A 20321-nucleotide genomic window follows, 5' to 3' on the forward strand; every position below is an offset into this window, starting at 1 on the left:
GCTCTGGAGAATTTTGTAGAATTTGGGAAACCTGTCTGTGGATTTCAGTGCCTGGGAACTGGAAATGTGCATACAGGTATCGGGCTGGACCGAGACCTCCTTCCTACCTCTATTCCCTGCACCTGGCACACAGCTGAGTACCTCAAGGGGCTGCATTCTCAGTGGATAAGGAAGAGAACATCTGTTCATTGACACCAGGAGGTAACAAGGAAGCCTGTCTCCCTCAGATTGTTTTTAAAAAGAAATCCCCAGAGATTTAAAAATTACAGATCCGCCTTCATGTGGGTTTACAGCACCCATTTACACTCCCTGTAAGGTCCAGGAACCTTCAAGCCCAGAAATTAAATTAATTCAGGATCAATGATATTCCTCAATCACTGGATAGAGGCAAATATGCAACTGCTAGGAGGAAACAAAAGGCTTCCATCCAGCCTGCCTAGAACAGAAAAAGCACAGATGAAACTCTACCGAAGATGAGCTTACCAAAAATGAAAAATGCGTAAAACACAAAGAAACATATCTCCAAGCAAATGCGTCAGCAAGAAAAAAATGTTAGTATGTAATCTCCAAGAACTTCAGATAATGGAGCTATTGGACAGGTATTTTAAAGTATGCTTAAAGTGACTGAGATAAGAAAAAGAATGGAAAACATAAGAACAAAGCAAGATACTAAAATAAATCAGGCATATAGCAAAGAGAAGTAAATAAAATGTTGAAACCAGAAAAAAAAAAAGGACAAATTAAAAAACTCAATGAGTTAAACAGCAGTTTAAAGTTTAAATTAAAAAGACAGAACCACTGGTCCAAACTGGATAAAACAAACTGTGTGGTGAGGAGTAAAAGAGAAAACTCTTTTTTATAGCAGAATGCCAAACTACTAAACGTACACTGAAGGAATGGAAATATTAGAAAGTCTCCATTTTGCAACTACTACTGTAGTAACTCACTGGATCATCAACAGATGCTAATTCTGCTGGAGTGAAAGACTGCTTAAGGGAACAGGATGGTCGTAAGTCTCAAAAGCATCATACTATAGATTGTTTATAAATTACAGAAGGGAAAAGCTACTATAAACAGTATCATCACGATGACCAGGAGACCCAATTTAACTTTGCCAATAGAGGGACAAATGATATCATGTATCCTCTGATGTGATGCACTGAAGGAACATACCACCAGCTAAGTTTTATTCTTGCCAAAAAATATTTTAAATGAATCTAACAATGAGAAAACGATTACACAAATACAAATCTACAAAACTGGACTTGTATCTTCAAAATGTAAATGTCATAAAAGACAAAAAAGAGAACAAACACTCATAAATGGTCCAGATGAAAAAAGACTAAAGAAGCATGACAATTAAATGAAATATGTGGTCCCTGACTGGATCCTCCATCAATAAAAGAAAAGAGCTTCCAAGGCCATTATCGGGTCCACTGGAGGAAATGTAAATATGAAGAATAGTAGTAACTTAAATATGAAGATCATATGGTAGTCAGAAAGGAAAACGTCCTTGTTCTTAGGAGATGTATGTGAACTACCTTCTGAGAAACCTGTGTACAGGTCAAGAAGCAACAGTCAGAACCAGACACGGAACAACAGACTGTTTCCAAATTGCAAAAGGAATATGGCAGGGCTGTATATTGTCACCCTGCTTATTTAACTTCTATGCAGAGTACATCATGAGAAATGATGGGCTGGATGAAGCACAGGCTGGAATCAAGATTGCCAGGAGAAATATCAACAACCTCATAAATGCAGATGACACCACTCTAATGGCAGAAAATGAAGAGGGACTAAAGAGCCTCTTGATGAGGGTGAAAGAGGAAAGTGAAAATGTTGGCTGAAAACTCAACATTCAAAATACAAAGGTCATGGAATCTGGTTCCATCACTTCATGGCAAACAGAAAGGGAAAAAGTGGAAGCAGTGACAGAATTTATTTTCTTGGGCTCCAAAATCACTGCAGACAGTGACTGCAGCCATGAAATTAAAAGATGCTCCTTGGAAGGAAAGCTATGACAAACCTAGACAGTGTATTAAAAGGCAGAGACATCACTTTGACAACAAAGGTATGTATAAGTCAAAGCTGTGGTTTTTCCAGTAGTCAGGTATGGATGTAAGAGTTCGATGATAAAGCAGGCTGAGTGCTGAAGAATAGATGCTTTTGAACTGCAGTGTTGGAGAGGACTCCTGAGGGGCCCCTAGATTGCAAGGAAATCAAACCAGTCAATTCTAAAGGAAATCAACCCTGAATATTCAGTGGAAGGACTGATGCTGAAGCTGAGGCTTCAATACCTTGGCCATCTCATGCGAAGAATTATCTCAGTGGAAAAGACTGATGCTGGGAAAGACAGAAGGCAAAAGGAGAGGTGACTCACGACAGAGGATGAGATGGTTAGATAGCATCACTGACTCAATGGACATGAATTTGAGCAAGTTCTAGGAGATAGTGAAAGAGGAGTCTGGTGTGCTGCAGTCCATGGGGTCACAAAGAGTCGGACACGACTGAGCGACTGAACAACAAACAAAGAGTATATGTGAGTGCCCATTTTCTCATTACTGGAGAAAGGAGTTATAAATATGTAAAGGAAGGAGGCTAAGACAAACCCTGTATAGTTGGACTGGAATTGGAGGTATAATAGGAACTCACGGTTTTTAATACATATAGATGGATTCCCTGGTGGCTCAAACAGTAAAGAGTCCGCTTGCAATGCAGGAAGAGCTGGGTTCGATCCCTGGGTCGGGAAGATCTCCTGGAGAAGGAAATGGCAACCCACTCCAATATCCTTGCCTGGAAAATCCCATGGACGGCAGAGCCTGGTGGGCTACATTCTGTAGGGTCGCAAGGAGTTGGACACAACTGACCAACTTCACTTTCACAGATGGATGGAGAAATATACAAGTGTGTGTGTGTGTGAGTGTGTTTCCATATCTGTTTCCTAGCTGTCTGCTCAGTGGACTTAAGATTAACCATGGGATATCCAGTGCACAGACAGCAATTACGAAATATCTTTCTCCACTAAAAGCAAACATGATCCCCTGGAAAAACAGACTAATTTCAGAGCTAGTCACTAGAGAAAGAAGAGCCCGGAATATCTTATGGGAGGTGGGCTGGGAGTAGGGTTGGGGGAGGGGGAGGAGTGTTCAAAGAATGATATCAGAAGAACAAAGAAGCTAGACAATCACACTAGTCAAATCTGAGACAATCTAAGCATCAAAATAAATAACCTAACTGGAGGAAAGAAAATCTACCTTACAGGAGAATACTAACAAATACGTATATTTAAGAAGTGGTTGCACAACAAACTGAATGTACATAATACTAAATAATACACTTAAAATTTTTAAAATGGTAACTCTTATGTAAATTTAACCACACATACACAAAAAGTTTATAAAAAACAAAAAAGGGATAAATAAAATAAGGAATGAAAAAATTAGAGAAGTACCATGACAACCAGTAATAATTAACTTTGAAAAGAATCTTAAAAGGGTATTAAAGCTAGTAAGTGAAAATTTGATAAGGAAAAGGATATTTATAGTCTCAAAGTATTTTCTACAAAATATTAATACAGATTAATTCACACAAAATACTTAATTACCTAAAACCTGTGGGCCCAGAAAGCTTAAAAGTATACATATGGACATAGATACACACGCAAATAATACCCAAAAGAAAATTAGTATAGCTGTTAATGTCAGACACAACAGACTCAAAGGCAAAAAGCCTAAGAGATAAGATAAAAGGAGTAACTGACTAGAAGGATATTCTGAATTTACATGCACATAACATAATCTCATAAATATTTAGCAAATTTGACAGTTACAGGGAGACATTTAATGGGAAACAATCAGTGGGTGCATTTAGCACACTTTCTTAGTAACAAATTAAACAGATAAAAATTAATAAGATAAAGAATTTAAGAATACCATTATGAAGCTTGACTCAGTGAACAAACATGAAGCCCAATATTTATAGACTATGTACTCTTTTCAACTCACTAAGATCCACTCACAAAAAGTGGTAATAAATAGCAGGCCTAAGTACAAGTTTCAAAAACTATGAAAGAATTAATAGGGTACAAATCAAAATCTCTAGTCACCGTACAATTAACTTAGGGGAGGGAAAACAAAGATAATGAAGCCTTTCATCTCCCATATCTGGAAATTCAAAGCAACATCAATCACCAATAATACTTCCAAACAGTATTTCTAAATAACTTGTATAGGTCAAAGAAGAAATAAAAATGGAAGCCAGAAAATATCTGGCTGTGACAAAGGCAATGTAGAGGGTACACAGGGTTCTTCGTATTTTGCTTTGTAATTTTCGGTTTCCTAGAAATATTTCCAAATTTAAAAAGAAGAAAAAGCATGTATCGACAAATAACAAGGTAATATTGATTTGTTTCTTTGACATCTGTGGCACTTTCAGGCAAAATTAAATTAAAAATCAATAGAGAGACTTCGAGTGACACAAAGAGCCATGGTCCAATAACTGGCTTCCTCATTGTGGCCGTGCTTTAGCACCGAAGGCGCTTTCTGTGAAAGTTCCTGAGGGGGAAGAATCATTACTTGGCTCGATAACCTAATTTGCTTTCAAATAACTGACTTTGTAATAATCAAATCCACCCCAAAGAGATTAAGATTTGCTAACATTGTTTCCCAAGGTAAACGAGAGACAAGTTAAAAAATGTTCTGAAGAACAGCAGCATGTCTGGGTTAAATCCACGTTCCCTCCATTCTCCCTGCTACTCCGACCTTCGAAAGAACCACTCCAGGAGACAACCCACACTTCACCAAGCCCTGCCACACACCGCTTCAAAAACACTTTATAACCTCAACTTTTAAACAAATTATAAATTACGCTATATGAAAAAGCTTTTAATCGCAAATGAAAGCTTTAAGATTTCTGTTAGCTCAGCTCTATTTTACATCTTAAATTTTGGTGAACTTGATTCTAACAGCACAAAATACAAAAACAAATTCCTCTGCTAAGCTACACAAGGTGTATTAGTAAAAAGACTTAAAACAATTATGCATAGGATCAAAATAAGAAAAATAATAGGTGAATAATAACACGACACCCCAAATATGTATATTAGCTCTAAATAAAATATATACATACCCAGCTTAACTCTATGCTGTTTTTCTTCTTCACTTCGAAGAAAAGTATCCAGGGTTCGCAGGTCTGTCATGTAGTCTTCTTTGTCAGTAGGGGAATTGTAGACGGTGGGCGAGGAACGGTAGCGAGATCTCAGTCCACTGCTCTCCACTGGACCAACAGTGGTAGGATATGGAGAAGAAGGAGAGGGACTATAGCTTGCCAGCTGTACAAAATAAAAGAACTGGATTTTATTTCTCTTCAATTGATATTTCTTTGTTTCAGTTTTTGACTTTCAAAAAGTAACACACCAACTAGAATGGCCAAAATAAAGAGCACTGACAACATTAAATGCTGGCAAGGATGCAGAGTAACAGGAACTTGGATGCATTGCTGGTAAGAATGCAGTACAGCAGTCGCTTTGGAAAATAGTTTGGCACTTTCGTACAAAACTAAACCATACAATAGCAAACATCCTGCTCCCTCACATTTACCCAAAAAAATTTATGTCCACACAAAGACTTGCACACAGGTCTTGTTTTTACTTCCAGACACTCCTCATTTAACAAGAGATATTAGGGAACCAACACCCCACATGCCATGCTGTATGCCCCAAAATAAAATTAAACAAACAAATAAATAAACAGTCTGCAGAAAAATCCTAGATGGTGACCCTCAGTACATTGCCTTTTGCAAAAGCTAAATCTTTTTTTGTTTTTTTTGAGGATTCTTTTAAGATGTGATATAAAGAACTTGTAACTCGTGTCAGGAAATCTGGGTTCTATCCTTGGCTCTTTTTTAGATTTTTGGCTGTGCTGGGTATTCACTGCTGTGCGTGCAGGTTTTTCGCTAGCTGTGGAGAGCGGGGGCTTCTTTCTACTGTGCGGGCTTCTCATTGTGGTTGCTTCTCTTACTGCAGAGCATGGGCTCTAGGGCGCAGGGACTTAAGCAGCTGCTGCACATGGACACGGTAGTTGTGGCTCCCAGGTTCTGGAGGGCAGGCTCAGTAAGTGCAGTGCACAGGTTTAGTTGTCTCATGGCAATCTTCCCAGACTAGGGATCAAACCCATGTCTCCTGTACTGGCTGGCAGACTCTTCACCACTGAGCCACCAGGGAAGCCCTATTCTTGCCTCTTAAATAGGCAAGTTTGGGCAAGTCAGTTACCCACTGGTTCTGGGTTTCTTCATTGATTTTAAAAAAAAGGAGTTTTGACTCACTAGGTGATTTTCAATTCAAACCTCCCACTTCTAAAATAGTAATCAAAATAGTAGTAGTAAGAGAAACAGTAAGTAAAATAGTAGGAGATAAGAGTCCTACCTTGTTATAACCACTGATGGGTGAGTAGGTCACTCCGGGGCTGTAAGATCCACTGCCACTTGATGATAGACCTTGCAGCTGAGGGCTATATCCAGTTATACAGCTGGTGGTGAACTTGGGGCTGGTACTGGGTGAGCGAGATGGGCTATAACTTAACACACTCTGACCCTGAATTGAAGAAGGTGGAGAGGGAGGGATTTGGGCTGCTGCCAGATCACGTGGAGGAGTAGTCTGTACAACTAGAAGCAACAAACAAACAAACTGTGTGTAAGTATACTGCCTGCCAATGCAGGAGACACAAGAGACAACCCCTGGGTAGGGAAGATCCCCTGGAGGAGGAAATGGCAACCCACTCCACAGACAGAGGAGCCCCAAGGGCCCCTGTCCAGAGATCAAAAATTTTACCAGTGAGTTTCAAAAGCTGCACAGAATCCATCACAACTGAGCACACATACAGTAAATAACATTTCTACGAAAACAAATGCAATGAACTGAATCTTTGTCAGGGAAACGGCAAGTAAGTGTGACTTGGTTGTTAAATTACATAAAGTGTTATTACCAAAGGACACAAATGGTTGTGTACCATTTTCCACCGAGTTCAAAATAAGAAACTGGCTTTAATGCAGCAAAAATTAGTCATTTAATTTTAACTGTCATTAAACAATGGAACAAACTTCCATGAGGCTATGAATGTTAATTTATATAAATATGAATGACAATCACTAATCTTAAGACAATTTATTGTAAAACTGTTTAACAGAGTTGAATCGGATGGCGTTAGAAGTCCCTTCTAGCTGAGTTTATGAGAAAATTAAATTGAGAGATTTACTGCCAAACTTTCCCCTCACCTTTGCAAAAGGTGTAAAACACTTACCAGCTGTTTTCAACCCTAAAAGTGTTTGCTGTCCAGGGCTAACAACCAGACTTGTTGGTGCCACAGTGTATTTGAAATACCTCCAAAAATCAAATAAGGCATTTAGACTGAAGAGAGATGCAAGGGCAAGCTCTGGAAGAGAACAATTTACTTTTTAAAAGGGGAGTGGAACATTTAAATGGGGGAAACAAAACCATGCATACTTTAGCAAATTAACAACAACAAAATTAAAAACTGTATTCTTATTCCTCATAACAATTAACATTTAATGAATGTCTATTATGTGTAGGGCATTTACTAGTGAGTTTCAAAATATTATCATTAACCCTTTTACAATAAACATTTTCACCTTCATTTTAAAGCTCTGCCAACAGCTCTGCCAAAGAAGTCAGGTGACTTTTGCAATAGCACACAGCTAGTTACTGAAGCCATGATTCTAACTCAGGTATAGATTCCAAAACTCCTGCTCTTCCACTTGCCCCATCACTTCCCTATCACAGACTTTAATGTATGTATTAGACTTTGGAATTTATTTTAATGGCCACAAAGACACTTTATAACCAAGGACTACTGAAGAGCAGAGAGGAAGGAATGAGGAAACTGAGGAAAGTATCAATGGGAAAAAAATCTGGTTGGCCTTGAAAGGTGAAAAGTTAGAGAAGTAGGGAGGGCAATTCAGGGACAATAACAAATACAAATCTTACCAGCTCCAAAGTTTATTTTTATTCACAGAACTCATGATTATCGGAATTGTACTGTTTATTAACTTGATTGTCTGTCCTACTAGAGTATTCCTTCCATGAGGGTACAGACCTTGTTCCCTTCCTGGTATATTTCTAGTTTTGGGAACATAGCAGGCATTCAAATATGTGTTGAATGAAGGAATGAATACTAAGTTGAATTCAACTTGAGTGCAGTTTTTCATTGGGAGTAACTCTAAATCACAGTGAAAATCACTTACCTATATACCAGAGGGGCCAATATGTCACATTATAATAAGAACTAATCAATTTTCCAGTCCTGAAAAAAACCAGAAAGGCTTTTTAATACTAAGACACATACACACACACCCCAAAAATCAAAACACAAAACCTGTGGAACCAACTGTTGGTCTCTTAAATTTTTACTTTTTTCGCATATTTTTCGGCTAATTAACTTACATTTCAGTATATATCATTCCAGCCATAGATACATTTAGGAGTCCCCAGGCTAAAACAACTTTCCTAGCTTCTGTCTCTCTTCTCATCTTGATGGTTCTGTCAATAAGGGAAGCACTTGGGTTTGGCTCCCCTTGCATCTGCTCAAAATAAAAAAGCATAGGAATTAATCAAAATGAACTACTGCTCCATTTAAGAAATCAAACTTGGTCTATTATTGTTGTACAGTCGCTCAGTGGGTAACTTAAAATTGCACATACTTTTCCTCATCTTTCAAGTATTTTTCCAAATTGTTTTTACCCTTTAATATTAGTATATGAAAAAGGAACCCTAAATGACAGCTTCATCGGCACCACAGTGTAATCAATGGAGAACTGGGTGGTCCCTTCAGATAATAATTTAACATTTCCAATAAAGAAAACTGTCTTATTCAAGGGTTAGTGTTGTGCAATTACGTTGTGTTGTGTTTTTGGAATATGTAACAAGGACCAGGCCAAGGGCTATAAGAAATCCAAAATTCCAAGTTTGGTGAGAAAATATTCCAAATAAAATATGTCATTATTCTCCTGCTACATGCTTGTGCAGAAATCATTAACTGCCTACGATCTTTACCAACTCTGCACCCATGCTATCTCCCGTGCTGTGTTGCTAATAAAAGTATAAGGATTTAAGTTTTAGTACGGCGAGTACTCGCGGTGTGAAGGGAGTAAGGGTGAGTGGGGACAGAGAGCAGTTTTGGTCCACATTGGGATGTATACTTCCTTTGTTTCGCTAGGCCCAATCTCTTGCAGACAAGTGTTAAGGTCTGTTCCTGCTCTATGGAGTCGTATCCCATTAAGTACAGACCAGTACCCTTCCCGCCACCCTGACCCGGAGTCAGTATTCCCCAGTGCAGAAAGCTTCCCTCCCTGGCTGTCCCAGTACAAACTTTAGCAACTCCTATGGCTTCTTTCCTCCCTTCCACTACGGGCAGTGGGTGGTCTGGCCACATTCCCCTTTGGTTGAACCCTTGCCAGGTCCGCAGGCGCGAAACTCCTACGGCCCGCGCGGACTCCTAGTCCAGGAAGCACAAAGATGACCCCGAAAACGCACCGTGTTCTTCGGCCGGAAGCGGCGGGTTCGCGCCACTCTCCACTGCACATGCGCGAAACCAAGAACGACAGCGAAATCGACCCGCTCGTGCGTCTACAGTTACCGGAAGGACGGGACTGTCTCTTCTCGCGGGAAGAGGAGGCAGGGCCGGGGAAGGAGGCTAGGAGCGTTACCAGGGAAACACCCTCCGGATCTGTGGCTCCCAGTCTGGTGCGAGGAGAAAGCTGAGCAGCAAAAGTTCAGACCAGGTTCTGAACCCACAGTAAAAAGTAATAACTATAACAAGCTTATTTACTGTATATTAATATCATTTTAGCTTCCTTTGGGCGTTTATGGACTCATATTTTTGAGCAGATTTTATTAAGCAGTGTGGGTAATTGTAGGATACAGAGTACTTGGTAATGTGTCCGGACACCGTCAGCAATGAGAAAGCATTTTTCACACCTCTGTGTTAAAAAAAATTATGTGTCCTGACCCCATGTAAATTTTTAAATATCCGTGTAATGAGGTTGCAGCAGTAACAAGAAAAACCAAGTTGTGTTTTGTTAAAGTTGTTAGTGGTTTTGAGGTTTTAAAAAGAAACAGTCTCTACTTTTCCTGCATATTCTTTGGAAGAACTTATAATCCTGAGGAAAAGTTTCATCAGGAAGTTCAGTTTGTTTTTATTCAACAAATATAGATGCCTATAATGTGCCGCTGAACCGCGCGCGGGATGATTTGAAAGTAAAACTTTCCCTGGTTTCTGCCTGGAGTAGCTCAGAGAGGGGATTGGGGTGGAATGGGGAGGCGGGAACGTGAACTGGAAAGGTAGGTGAGGTGGAGTGCCCTGAGCCCCAAGGAAGAGTGGCGGGCCCAGCCAGAGATCCCCGCGAGCTTCCTGGAGGAGGTGATGCGGGCCTGAAACAGTCAAGGTCCAGGATACACAAGGTCTGGAGACTTGCTTGTGGGGATGCAGAGAAGCGTGCCTCTAATAAAAATATCACACTGCGTCCTGATAAGCTAGTGGATTGTCACAGCACGTCCCAATGGCCAGAAATTTTCCTAAAATGATTCTAAGATCCAACAGAAGAAAATGAAGTTTTCTTGTGGTATTGCTTGTTAATGAAAATCTGCAGGTATGCTATGCTCTTAAAGATCTAACCAATTTTTTTTAAGTGGAGTTTTTATAATTTTAGATTGCCTTAGCAGCAACTGTGGTTTGCTCTAGTTTTAGATTTAGGGATGAACTAACTTGAAAATTGTTCAAGTGTTCAAAATTAGAATGGAGAAGAAAATGGCAACCCACTCCAGTATTCTTGCCCAGAGAATCCCATGGACAGAGGAGCCTGGTGGGCTATAGTCCATGGGATCGCGAAGAAGAGTCAGATAGGACTGAGCAACTAACACACACACACACAATTAGAATACCAGTTTCCTCCCCAACACATGTCTGAAAGAAATTGTACGTTTTATGTAACTCACAACAGATACATCTATGTTTTCCCTCTTAATGTAATCTGTGAATTACTGTGCATTTATTCAAGGCTTAGAAAGGAACATTACCTAGATACTACTACCTAATTTAGATACATTGTTGGCATTATGATTAGTTTTCCAGGGTTGCCATAGGAAAATACCACAGACTGCATAGCTTAAACAATAGGAATTAATTTTTTTCACAGTTGTAGAGATTGGAAATCTAAGATCAAGGTGCTAGCAGGATTGATTTCTCATGAGCCTGTGTCCTTTGGCTTGCAGATGGCCCTCTTCAGTGTCCTCACATAGCCTTTTCTTTTTTTTCCCCTGTGCTTGCACATTCTTGATGTCTCTTCCTTTTTTCATAAGAACACCAGTCATATTGGACTAGGGCCCCATCCTTATGACTTCATTTAACCTTGAAAAGTGAAAGTGAAGTCGCTCACTCACTCTTTCCAACCCAGTGGACTGTAGCCTACCAGGCTCCTCCGTCCGTAGGATTCTCCACGCAAGAGTACTGGAGTGGATTGCCATTTCCTTCTCCAGGGATCTTCCCAACCCAGGGATCGAACCTGGGTCTCCTGCAATGGAGACAGACACTTTAACCTCTGAGCCACCAGGAAGGCCCTGGCTCTATCTACAATTATAGTCAAATTGGGGCTTGAAGTTTCAACATAGGCTTTTTGGGGACCACAGTTCAGTCTACAACACATTAGAACTATGTATGTTAAATTACAATGGTATGATATGTATCAAAGAGACTGAAAAATGAGTGGATACCTTAGAGACTTAGATTTACATACAGCAAATACCATGTATACAAGTTTCAAGACACACACAAAAAGATTAAGGCAGAATGCACCATATTGAGGTATGGGGAATTACCTTAAATTTTCATAGATGTGACTTACACAAATCTTTCAGAAATTTAGCAATCCAAGAAACATTTGTCAGTTCCTGTCATAATTAATGAAGTGTATATGTCATAATAGGTTGCCAAGGAAGTTGTCATACACCTCAAGTACTTCCCAGTTATGTTCATCCCTATGAGCATGTGTTATTTTCAAAGCAAGAAGTCATCATGGGAGATCTTTTTTCTTTATTTTGGGAGGTGGATCCTCCTGCCATTCCTTTAAGTTTTACCATTCCAAATCAAGATTATGAATGCCGGAAGGATGACTCTTGTGGGGCAATAGGGAACTTCCTGCTTTGGTATTTTGTCATTATACTGGTCTTGATGTTCTTCTCTCGGGCTTCTGTCTGGGTAGGATATGATTTTTCATTTTAAATAATATATATTTAAATAGACTTACTATATACTAGGGAATTTCCATAAAATAAATTTTACAGTGATGAAACTAGTTTTTACAAGTTTTCTAGTTTTGAAAATAATGCAGTATCATTCTAGAGGATCCAAAAATATAGAAAAGGATGAAGAAAATTTATCTACTGTTTCCTATTTCCTAGAGATAACCACTGTTAACATTTTGGAGTATGATGTTCTAGTTCTTTTTTTTGTGTCACGGTATATCTTCATCTCTATTTTTGATCTTAGATGTTTTGTATTATGTTGTATATATTTTCATATCCTGCTTTTTTAAACTTAACATTATGTTATAATACTTCATCAAATTATTTTCACACAGAAGCACTCTTAATAACTGCATAATAGCAAATCTGCAATTTTGAGACATTTAGGTTGTTCTCAGTTTCTCCACATGCTAAGTAAGCTGGGATAAACTTCCCTACTGGTTAATGACCTCCAAATTCCCTTTGTTACCATGTAATTCTAATCAAAGATACCAAAGTTGTCATATTTATAGGATACATGTTGTAGGAATGAGGCAGTACATTGTCCGCACAGAATAAGATCCAGAACTAAAGTAAACAAAACTAAAGTCACCCCTCTGGACCACCTACTAGGAGAAGAAAATGCTATCTTGGCCTTCTCTCATAGCTCAGATGGTAACGAATCTGCCTGCAATGCGGGAGACCTGGGTTGGATCCCCAGGTTGGGAAGATTCCCTGGAGATGGAAATGGCAACCCAGTCCAGTACTCTTGCCTGGAAAATCCCATGGACGGAGGAGCCTGGTAGGCTACAGTTCGTGGGGTTGCAAAGATTCGGACACAACTGAGTGACTTATACTTTCTTTCACCCGCTCCAGTATTCTTACCTGAAGTATTCCATGGACAGAGGAGCCTGCCAGGCTACTGTCCATGGTGTCATAGATATTTGGACATGACTGAACAACTTTCACACGCACACACAAGGAGTGAGATAGTCCACTTAATCAGAGCTCTGATGCTCCCATATATTATGAGTAACTGAGCTCTTATAAGTCACTGATATGGAATCCTTGCTGGCCATTATTACCAGGCTGATGATTAATAAAACCACTACCATTTAGCCTTACAGTCAGAGCACTGGCTGGCAATGGTCAGCTAGACTGAGTGCTGTATCAGCTCTAGATGGATGGAGAGGAGGAGGCATATTATGTCTATGCCAGCTAGATTCCCTTATAATAATCAAAGACTATTCTCCACCTCCTCCCCATAAAAAGAAGTTTCATCTAAAGTCTATATGCTTAAGGTAGATATTTTGCCAAAAGAATATTCAGAATACTGATAACTTATATAGGTTTTAGATTCCCTAGCTAAGTACACTGAACTTGTCTAGACTGGCAAGAAAAGCTACTTTAGAAAATTAATAAAAAATTGAAAATGATTCTTGACAATTTCATCATGAAGACCATTTGAAAGGTTTAAGCTATTTCTCTGCTCCCATACTTGCACCAGCTTCTCGGAGGCATAGAGCAATGAGCTTCAGGGACCTCAAAAGAGCATATGGTCCAGCCTCCTCTTGATAGGCAAGGAAGATATCAGTATCCTTCTTTTTTTTTTCCATTGATAAAGCCCAAAGAGATTAAGTGACTTGTCCAGTGTCATGAGTGGTTATGACAGAACAGACCCAGGTTTCCTGCCATATCGTTTGTTTGTTTGTTTCATAGCATAGTTGAAATGTTGAATTATATCTATTCAATGCTGATTAAAGTCCATGGGGTCGCAGAGTCGGATACAACTGAGCGATTGAACTGAACTGAAGTGCTGATTAAAACCTTAATTATCTTAGAGGTTTTGTCTTTCACTTTATACCCTTATGGCAGCTATAATCCATCCAACTGCTTCTTCTAAAGGGTCCCAGATTTGAAATCTGAGAACCACATGCAAGCTAGTCAAAAAGGATGAAATTTTTCCTTCACTTTGAACTTAATTTTCTCTGCTAAATTATGAACCTTTATTTACAAACCTTGAAGTAATGGTAAAAGCGTGATGGAAATGTGGTGATAATTATCCTCCAACATAAAGCACACTGATCTCCTCTCGATATGCCAATTTTTAAGACACATTTACCCGTTTGCTTTCAGAGACTATATATGCTATATTTAGTTTATATGTTTAGTGTTTATTCAGACAGTTAGTGCTGGTATTTTTCCAAACAGTATCAGTCCCAGCCCAAGCTCCTCTTTTTGCATATGTGGAAGTGCAGCTTAGAAGGGGTTAAGTGTCTTGGTAAAATCCCAGTGGCAGAAAGGCAGAGTCATAGCCCAGAGCTCCCCACCATCCTACCCTCCCCTTTGGAGCAGGCACTTCTGCTGTTTTCACTCAACTGAGTCACACCCAGAGACACTTAATAAAATACTTTTGGTAACCATAGTTCATATGATTCCACTTAGCTTGATATAAAATCTTTCTTTTGATTTTGTGTGTTGATTTGACATCAACTCAAATATGGAAGCTTTCCATGAAAAGAATATAAACCTAACTTTTTAAAGTTCATAAACTTCTAATATCTTCATAATCATCTCTAAACATTTTACATGTAAAATAAGGCCACCCAAAAACATTCTTCAAAAGGTATCCTTAAAGAGGATTCCACTCAAACTTCTCAGAAAATTATTTCAGTAACCCAAAAAACAAAGCGGTACCTCATTAGAGAAACTTGCCAAACATTGTGAAGATGGAGTATTAAGAAAATAATGGGCCAAAGAGCTCAGACTGCAGTTATAAATACCCAAGTATGGTACTTTTCAATTCAAAGGTAGTTTGGCTTTCTACATAAATTCATTTTTCCCCTAATTGTAGACAGTTTGAAGGATTAGATGGAAAAAAAAATCAGTTTCAACTCTCAAAGTCACTGTTGCTAACTCTTGTGTACATTCCTTAGTATTTCTTCTTTTCATATTTTCAGCTAAGTTGTGATCATACTGCATATACAAATTTGCATCTTGATTTTTAAATTAATATTATAATATTTATTTCCTCATGTTATGACATAGCCTTTTATAATAATTTTTATAACTATATATGATATGATTATATCATAATTTAACTATTGTCTACTTTTGAATTTTGTATTTATATTATTCTAATTACATTGGGATAATTTGTCTGAACACAAAACTTTCTTTTGGAGTTTATTTCTCAGTGATAGATTCCCAGAATTATTATGTGCCGAAAGTGTTATGAATATTTCTAAAGTACTTGATATATTCTGAAAGAGTTTCTTTGTATGTGTTTTTTGGCAAAACAGTTTTTAGCATCAAAAAGTGGAATATTGATCTGAAAAATGGGACAAATATATTTATGGAGTATTGGGACAGAATATTTGAAATTGGAATTATTCAAAGAAATCAATTTCTTCTGGTTGCCATGTTCACAAGTAATATGGTTGCATTTTGGAGGAATGTTTCTGAAGGATTTAGGAGATAGGAAGTCTATGAATTCATAGACTTAAAGAATTAAGATAGATCTTTAAAGACTTAAAGACTTAGATCTTTAAACATTTAAAGATCTTAAAGAATTATCATAATGTGACCTGATAAAATGTCCTTTAAAAAGTAATTTAAAACTATTCTAGTACTATCATTTTTTTAAGATTATGTTTTGTGTTAGTTGCTCAGTCGTGTCTGACTATTGCAACCCCATAGACTGTAGCCTTCCAGACTCCTCTGTCCATGGAATTCTCTAGGCGAGAATACTGGAGTGGGTAGCCATTCCCTTCTTCAAGGGATCTTCCCGACCCAGAGACTGAACCCAAGTCTCCCACACTGCAGGCAGATTCTTTATTGTCTGAGTCATTTTTAAATGACATTTAAACAGTATTTCTCTATAATGTCAGTGAGTTCAGGAAAACCTTATAACTTATAAGTTGTCATCAGTCTTATTTTCTCTCAATCTTTTTTCCATTTTGCTGTTCAAAGCATTTTGGTAGATCCTGCTGTCAAAGCATGGTCTTCTTAATGGGCTGCAGAAGTAGGATCACTATAGTAGGAACTCAATAAATATTTATTGGACTGAACTGACTGCTTAAAATTAGAAACTGTCAAAGTAAATTTGAGTGAAAAACAACCACCTGAGATCACTATTACTAATCCGTATTTCTAAAATAGATGTCTGAGAAGAAAAAGGATGAAGACAATGGGACAAGTACTTCACCAAGTAAAGGTGAGAGCCAGTACTTATTTGATATTGGACTATGACGGGAAAAAAATATATATGTTGGGTGTGGAAAGCAGACAACAGAGATAAACAGTCAAGAGCATTATAGAGCCTCCCCAGACCTCTGGTGGCCCATGGATGAGCACTTTGCTTTAGTGCAGAAGGACAGCTCAGCTACTTCAGCAGAGCTGCTAGAGGCTATACATTACTGGTAGGTAGAGCTCAAGCTGTCTTTTCATTTCTCAGCATTCTCCCATCACACAGTTTGCCTTTCACACATAATTATTGCTAGTGTTTCTGCAAGACTATGAGCTATACGTGACATCTTTTTGAATAACTTATAAGCAGTGGTGGAGAAGGAAATGGCAACCCACTCCAGTACTCTTGCCTGGAAAATCCCATGGACAGAGGAGCCTGGTAGGCTACAGTCCATGGGGTCGCAAAGAGTCAGACACAACTGAGTGACTTCACTTCACTCACTTCATACTTTCTCACTGGAGAAGGAAACGGCAACCCACTCTGGAATTCTTGCCTGGAGAATCCCATGGACAGAGGAGCCTGGCAGGCCGTGGTCCATGGGGTCGCAAAGAGTCGGACATGACTGGAGTGACTAAGCACGCACAAGCAGTGGTGTGCTGATAAGTCTTTAACAACTGGCTCTCCAAAAATGTGTGTAGTATATATCATTTAAAGTTTTACTAGTATAAAGTATGTATATGAGATAATTTACAAATAATAAAATATATAATATACTTTATGGTAAATTCTGTATAGACCACTGATTCTCACAAAATACTTCTTTGATTTTGGCCACTTTCAGCCTTAGCCAACCTAGAGTTACAATAGATAAATGGGTTTAGTTCCAATATGACTGTTACTTTCCTTTAAGTTAAGGAATAGGACAAAAGAAACAGAAAGAGATATGTTGGAACTTAACTTGGTTGTTAATGATGTGAATGACTTCTTTGCTGAGCTGGATAATAGTTTTAGAATACTCTGGAAGAATATTTCCTCATTTTTGGGTGCTATTCACATTATAGCGGCTATAGGCATGATACCTTTAAATGTTATCTGCATCAGTAACATGTTCTCCACTACTTTGGGCTGTGTGCTAATTTGCTTCAGTCGTGTCCGACTCTTTGTGACCCCATGGACTGTAGCCCACCAGGCTCCTCTATCCATTGGATTCTCCAGGCAAGAATACCAGAGTGGGTTGCCATTTCCTCCTCCAGGGGATCTTCCCAACCCAGGGATTGAACCTAGGTCTCTAATATTGCCTGCATTGGTAGGCGGGTTCTTTACCAGTAGTGCCACCTGGGAAGCCTGTCTAGACAATTTACAGAACCGTAAATGAAGACCTGATTCTCAGTGCTTGTTGATTTTTATCCCATCAAAACTGCTTTCAGGTTACCAACATAATGTCACTGAACATGGGAGTTAGGAAGAGATGTATAACAGCACATTGTTACATAGTATTTTTAATATCCAGAAAGAACAGACATAAATAGTAGCTTCAAGAGCAAACCTCATAATGAAATGTAGTAAAATAATTAAGGAAGTGATGAGTTTTGAGTATTTATTACATTTATTTGTAGCAAATTGATTTAGTGGTAAGCATGTATAATTTAATTTTTACTAATGGCTACATTTAACGGCTGTCTTGCAAAGTTCTGGAAAGTTTATCATTTCTTGTGAGCTGGCTGGTATGAGCCAAGTCCAGTACACCAGTGTATACAGAGAAAATTCTTTTTCATTTTCTGCTACCCAAATCACATTCATATACACACTTGAATCTTTAAAACATCAAGGCAGGGAATTGCCTGGTGGTCCAGTGGCTAGGACTCTGATCTTTCAATGCTGGGGTCCTGGGTTTGATCCCTGGTTGGGGAACTAGATCCCACATACCACAACTAAGACCCTGTGCAGCCAAATAAGTAAATAAATATTAAAAAAAAAAATCAAGGCAAAGGTTAAAAGGGTTCTCCTCAGAAAAGTTTGGAGACCTTTCCATTGATATTATTTCAATGGTCCATGAAACTTCAAAAGTAATATGTCAAGCATCTATTTGATCCTTTTGGTTTTTAGGAGTTTTGGTATGGCACTGGAAAATGAAATCAGCTGCCAACACTTGCAAATGAGTGGGGGAAAGTGGTGGCTTGGCAAATGGCAGCAAAGAGTGAGCCACACCATAGGCTTCCTTTTTAGGTAAGATGAGGTTATAGTAACCAAAAATGTGCCTAACTTGTTGATTTCTTTCATTGTTGTTAGAAAGCAAAGCTATTTCCAATAAGCGGCGAGGCAAAGAGTTTGCCTGGAATTCTTTGCAAATGATGAAAAAACCAAAACAGAGCCAACTTACCCCTGTAACTGACTCAGAAGTGGCTTTGGTCAATGCCTGTCTTGAACAAAGACGAGCGAGGCGCTATTCTGAATTCAATGAAGTGAATCAGACCCAACATGAAAGTGATACTACTGAGTGTGACAGTGAAGAATCTAACTCTGGAGCCTCCTCATGGAAGGAGAGTGAAAGTGAATGCCACCCATCACCAGCCAGTATTAAGAAGAGAAAAATAGCTCAGAGGCAAAGGAATATGGGAGGTTACCAAATCAGGGAAAGGCCCTGCCTCCACTGCAAAGCCATGAGAACCAATGAATGGCTAACTCGCCATTTCCTTCAAAACGCTTCAGTAACAAGTTCAGTGAAGGGAGATATTCAAGATGAAAATTCTGGACCTGATATTAAGAAAAAATTCAGTAAATTTTGAATTTTATCAAGTCCTTACCTCACTTGAAGCCAAATGAAAGAGATGAATAAAACATGAAAAATCACCAGAGATCTAGATGAGGAGGCTTTTACAATAAAGTCTCTCTACTAACAACAAAAACATTCTTGGAACCCAAGAGGTAAAATTTCAGATAATTCTTTGTCCAAAAACAGGCCAGTGAATTTGTTTATGGCACCACCGAAGCATCAGAGATCTGCATCCACTATGATTTTTTTTATGCAAAAGAGCACCAGACAGATATTTTATGCCTTGAATATATGGATTTTGTCAATGTCTGTAATACAAATAAGGAAGGTCTTTGAAAATATATTTATGTTTAGAAACCACTTAAATTTATTCATATGTTTTGATTATACAGTTGACTGAATGAGTTAGGGAATGTTGGTTGGAATAGAATTGGCCCCAATTCCCCAGATCCATATTTACAGGTGAGTCTACCTGAGTTGTATATTTTTTTGGCTGCGCAGCTTGTAGATCTTAGTTCCCTGACTGGGGTTTGAACCTGGGCCCTCAGCAATGACAGCATGGCATCCTAACCGTGGAGTCCTAACCACTGGACCACCAGGGAATTTCCTACATGAGCTGTATTGCTGCACATGTGTCAGCTTGGGGCTGGTGAGAAGGAGCTGGAATGAGGCCTGATTCCTACAGTAGACCAGAAGGACAGTTGGGCCATGGTTATTGCCTGAAAGGCATGACAAGTGTTACAAAAATTATTCTAACAGTGTTAAAACGGTAAGGAAGACTTTGTTCACGACTACTTGTAATAGGTGTCCAGTGTATTGCAACTGGGGAGAGAAATCAAGCTCAACTCCAAATCAGCAAATTCAAGTGGGGATTTGTAGCCAAGGGAAGGGTATCAGTGGATGGGATGGAAAATTCCTACAAGGAGCCACCAAAGGTAGGAGAATTTGTGCTAAATTGACCTAGCATGATTCTTGCAAAAGGCAGACCAAGGACTTATACATCAAAAGTGGAGGATGAGGAACTTGATCAGATGTCAAGGGTGATCAGACATCAAGGGTGGGAAACACTG

At 38.9% G+C, this 20321-nt stretch overlaps 2 protein-coding genes across 4 annotated transcripts in view; one reads left to right on the forward strand and one right to left on the reverse strand.

The window, feature by feature from the left end:
- TMEM209 (transmembrane protein 209) overlaps positions 1-9626 on the reverse strand; it is a 29493-nt gene extending 19867 nt beyond the window's left edge. Inside the window, exons 1-8 of one of the 3 annotated variants that reach the window (XM_088834667.1) lie at positions 9381-9538; positions 8456-8592; positions 8257-8315; positions 7296-7427; positions 6422-6660; positions 5128-5329; positions 3672-3730; position 2610 (exon numbers count right to left, since the gene is read on the reverse strand). In XM_088834667.1, the coding sequence (XP_088690793.1) occupies position 2610; positions 3672-3730; positions 5128-5329; positions 6422-6660; positions 7296-7427; positions 8257-8315; positions 8456-8592; positions 9381-9443 (892 nt within the window). In that variant the 5' untranslated portion in view covers positions 9444-9538. The other 2 variants (XM_055421261.2, XM_055421260.2) reach the window with 2 other exon arrangements.
- Positions 9587-19601, forward strand: SSMEM1 (serine rich single-pass membrane protein 1). Its single transcript, XM_055421267.2, has 3 exons — positions 9587-9813; positions 16451-16505; positions 18768-19601. The coding sequence occupies exons 2-3, from the start codon at positions 16451-16453 to the stop codon at positions 19262-19264; spliced, it is 552 nt and encodes a 183-aa protein (XP_055277242.2). The 5' UTR covers positions 9587-9813; the 3' UTR covers positions 19265-19601.
- The last annotated feature ends 720 nt before the right edge of the window (positions 19602-20321 follow it).

The sequence above is a fragment of the Moschus berezovskii genome, chromosome 3, assembly GCF_049115385.1.
Source record: "Moschus berezovskii isolate FMDL1 chromosome 3, NW_MosBer_1.0, whole genome shotgun sequence".
In the NCBI taxonomy this organism is placed as follows: domain Eukaryota; kingdom Metazoa; phylum Chordata; class Mammalia; order Artiodactyla; family Moschidae; genus Moschus; species Moschus berezovskii.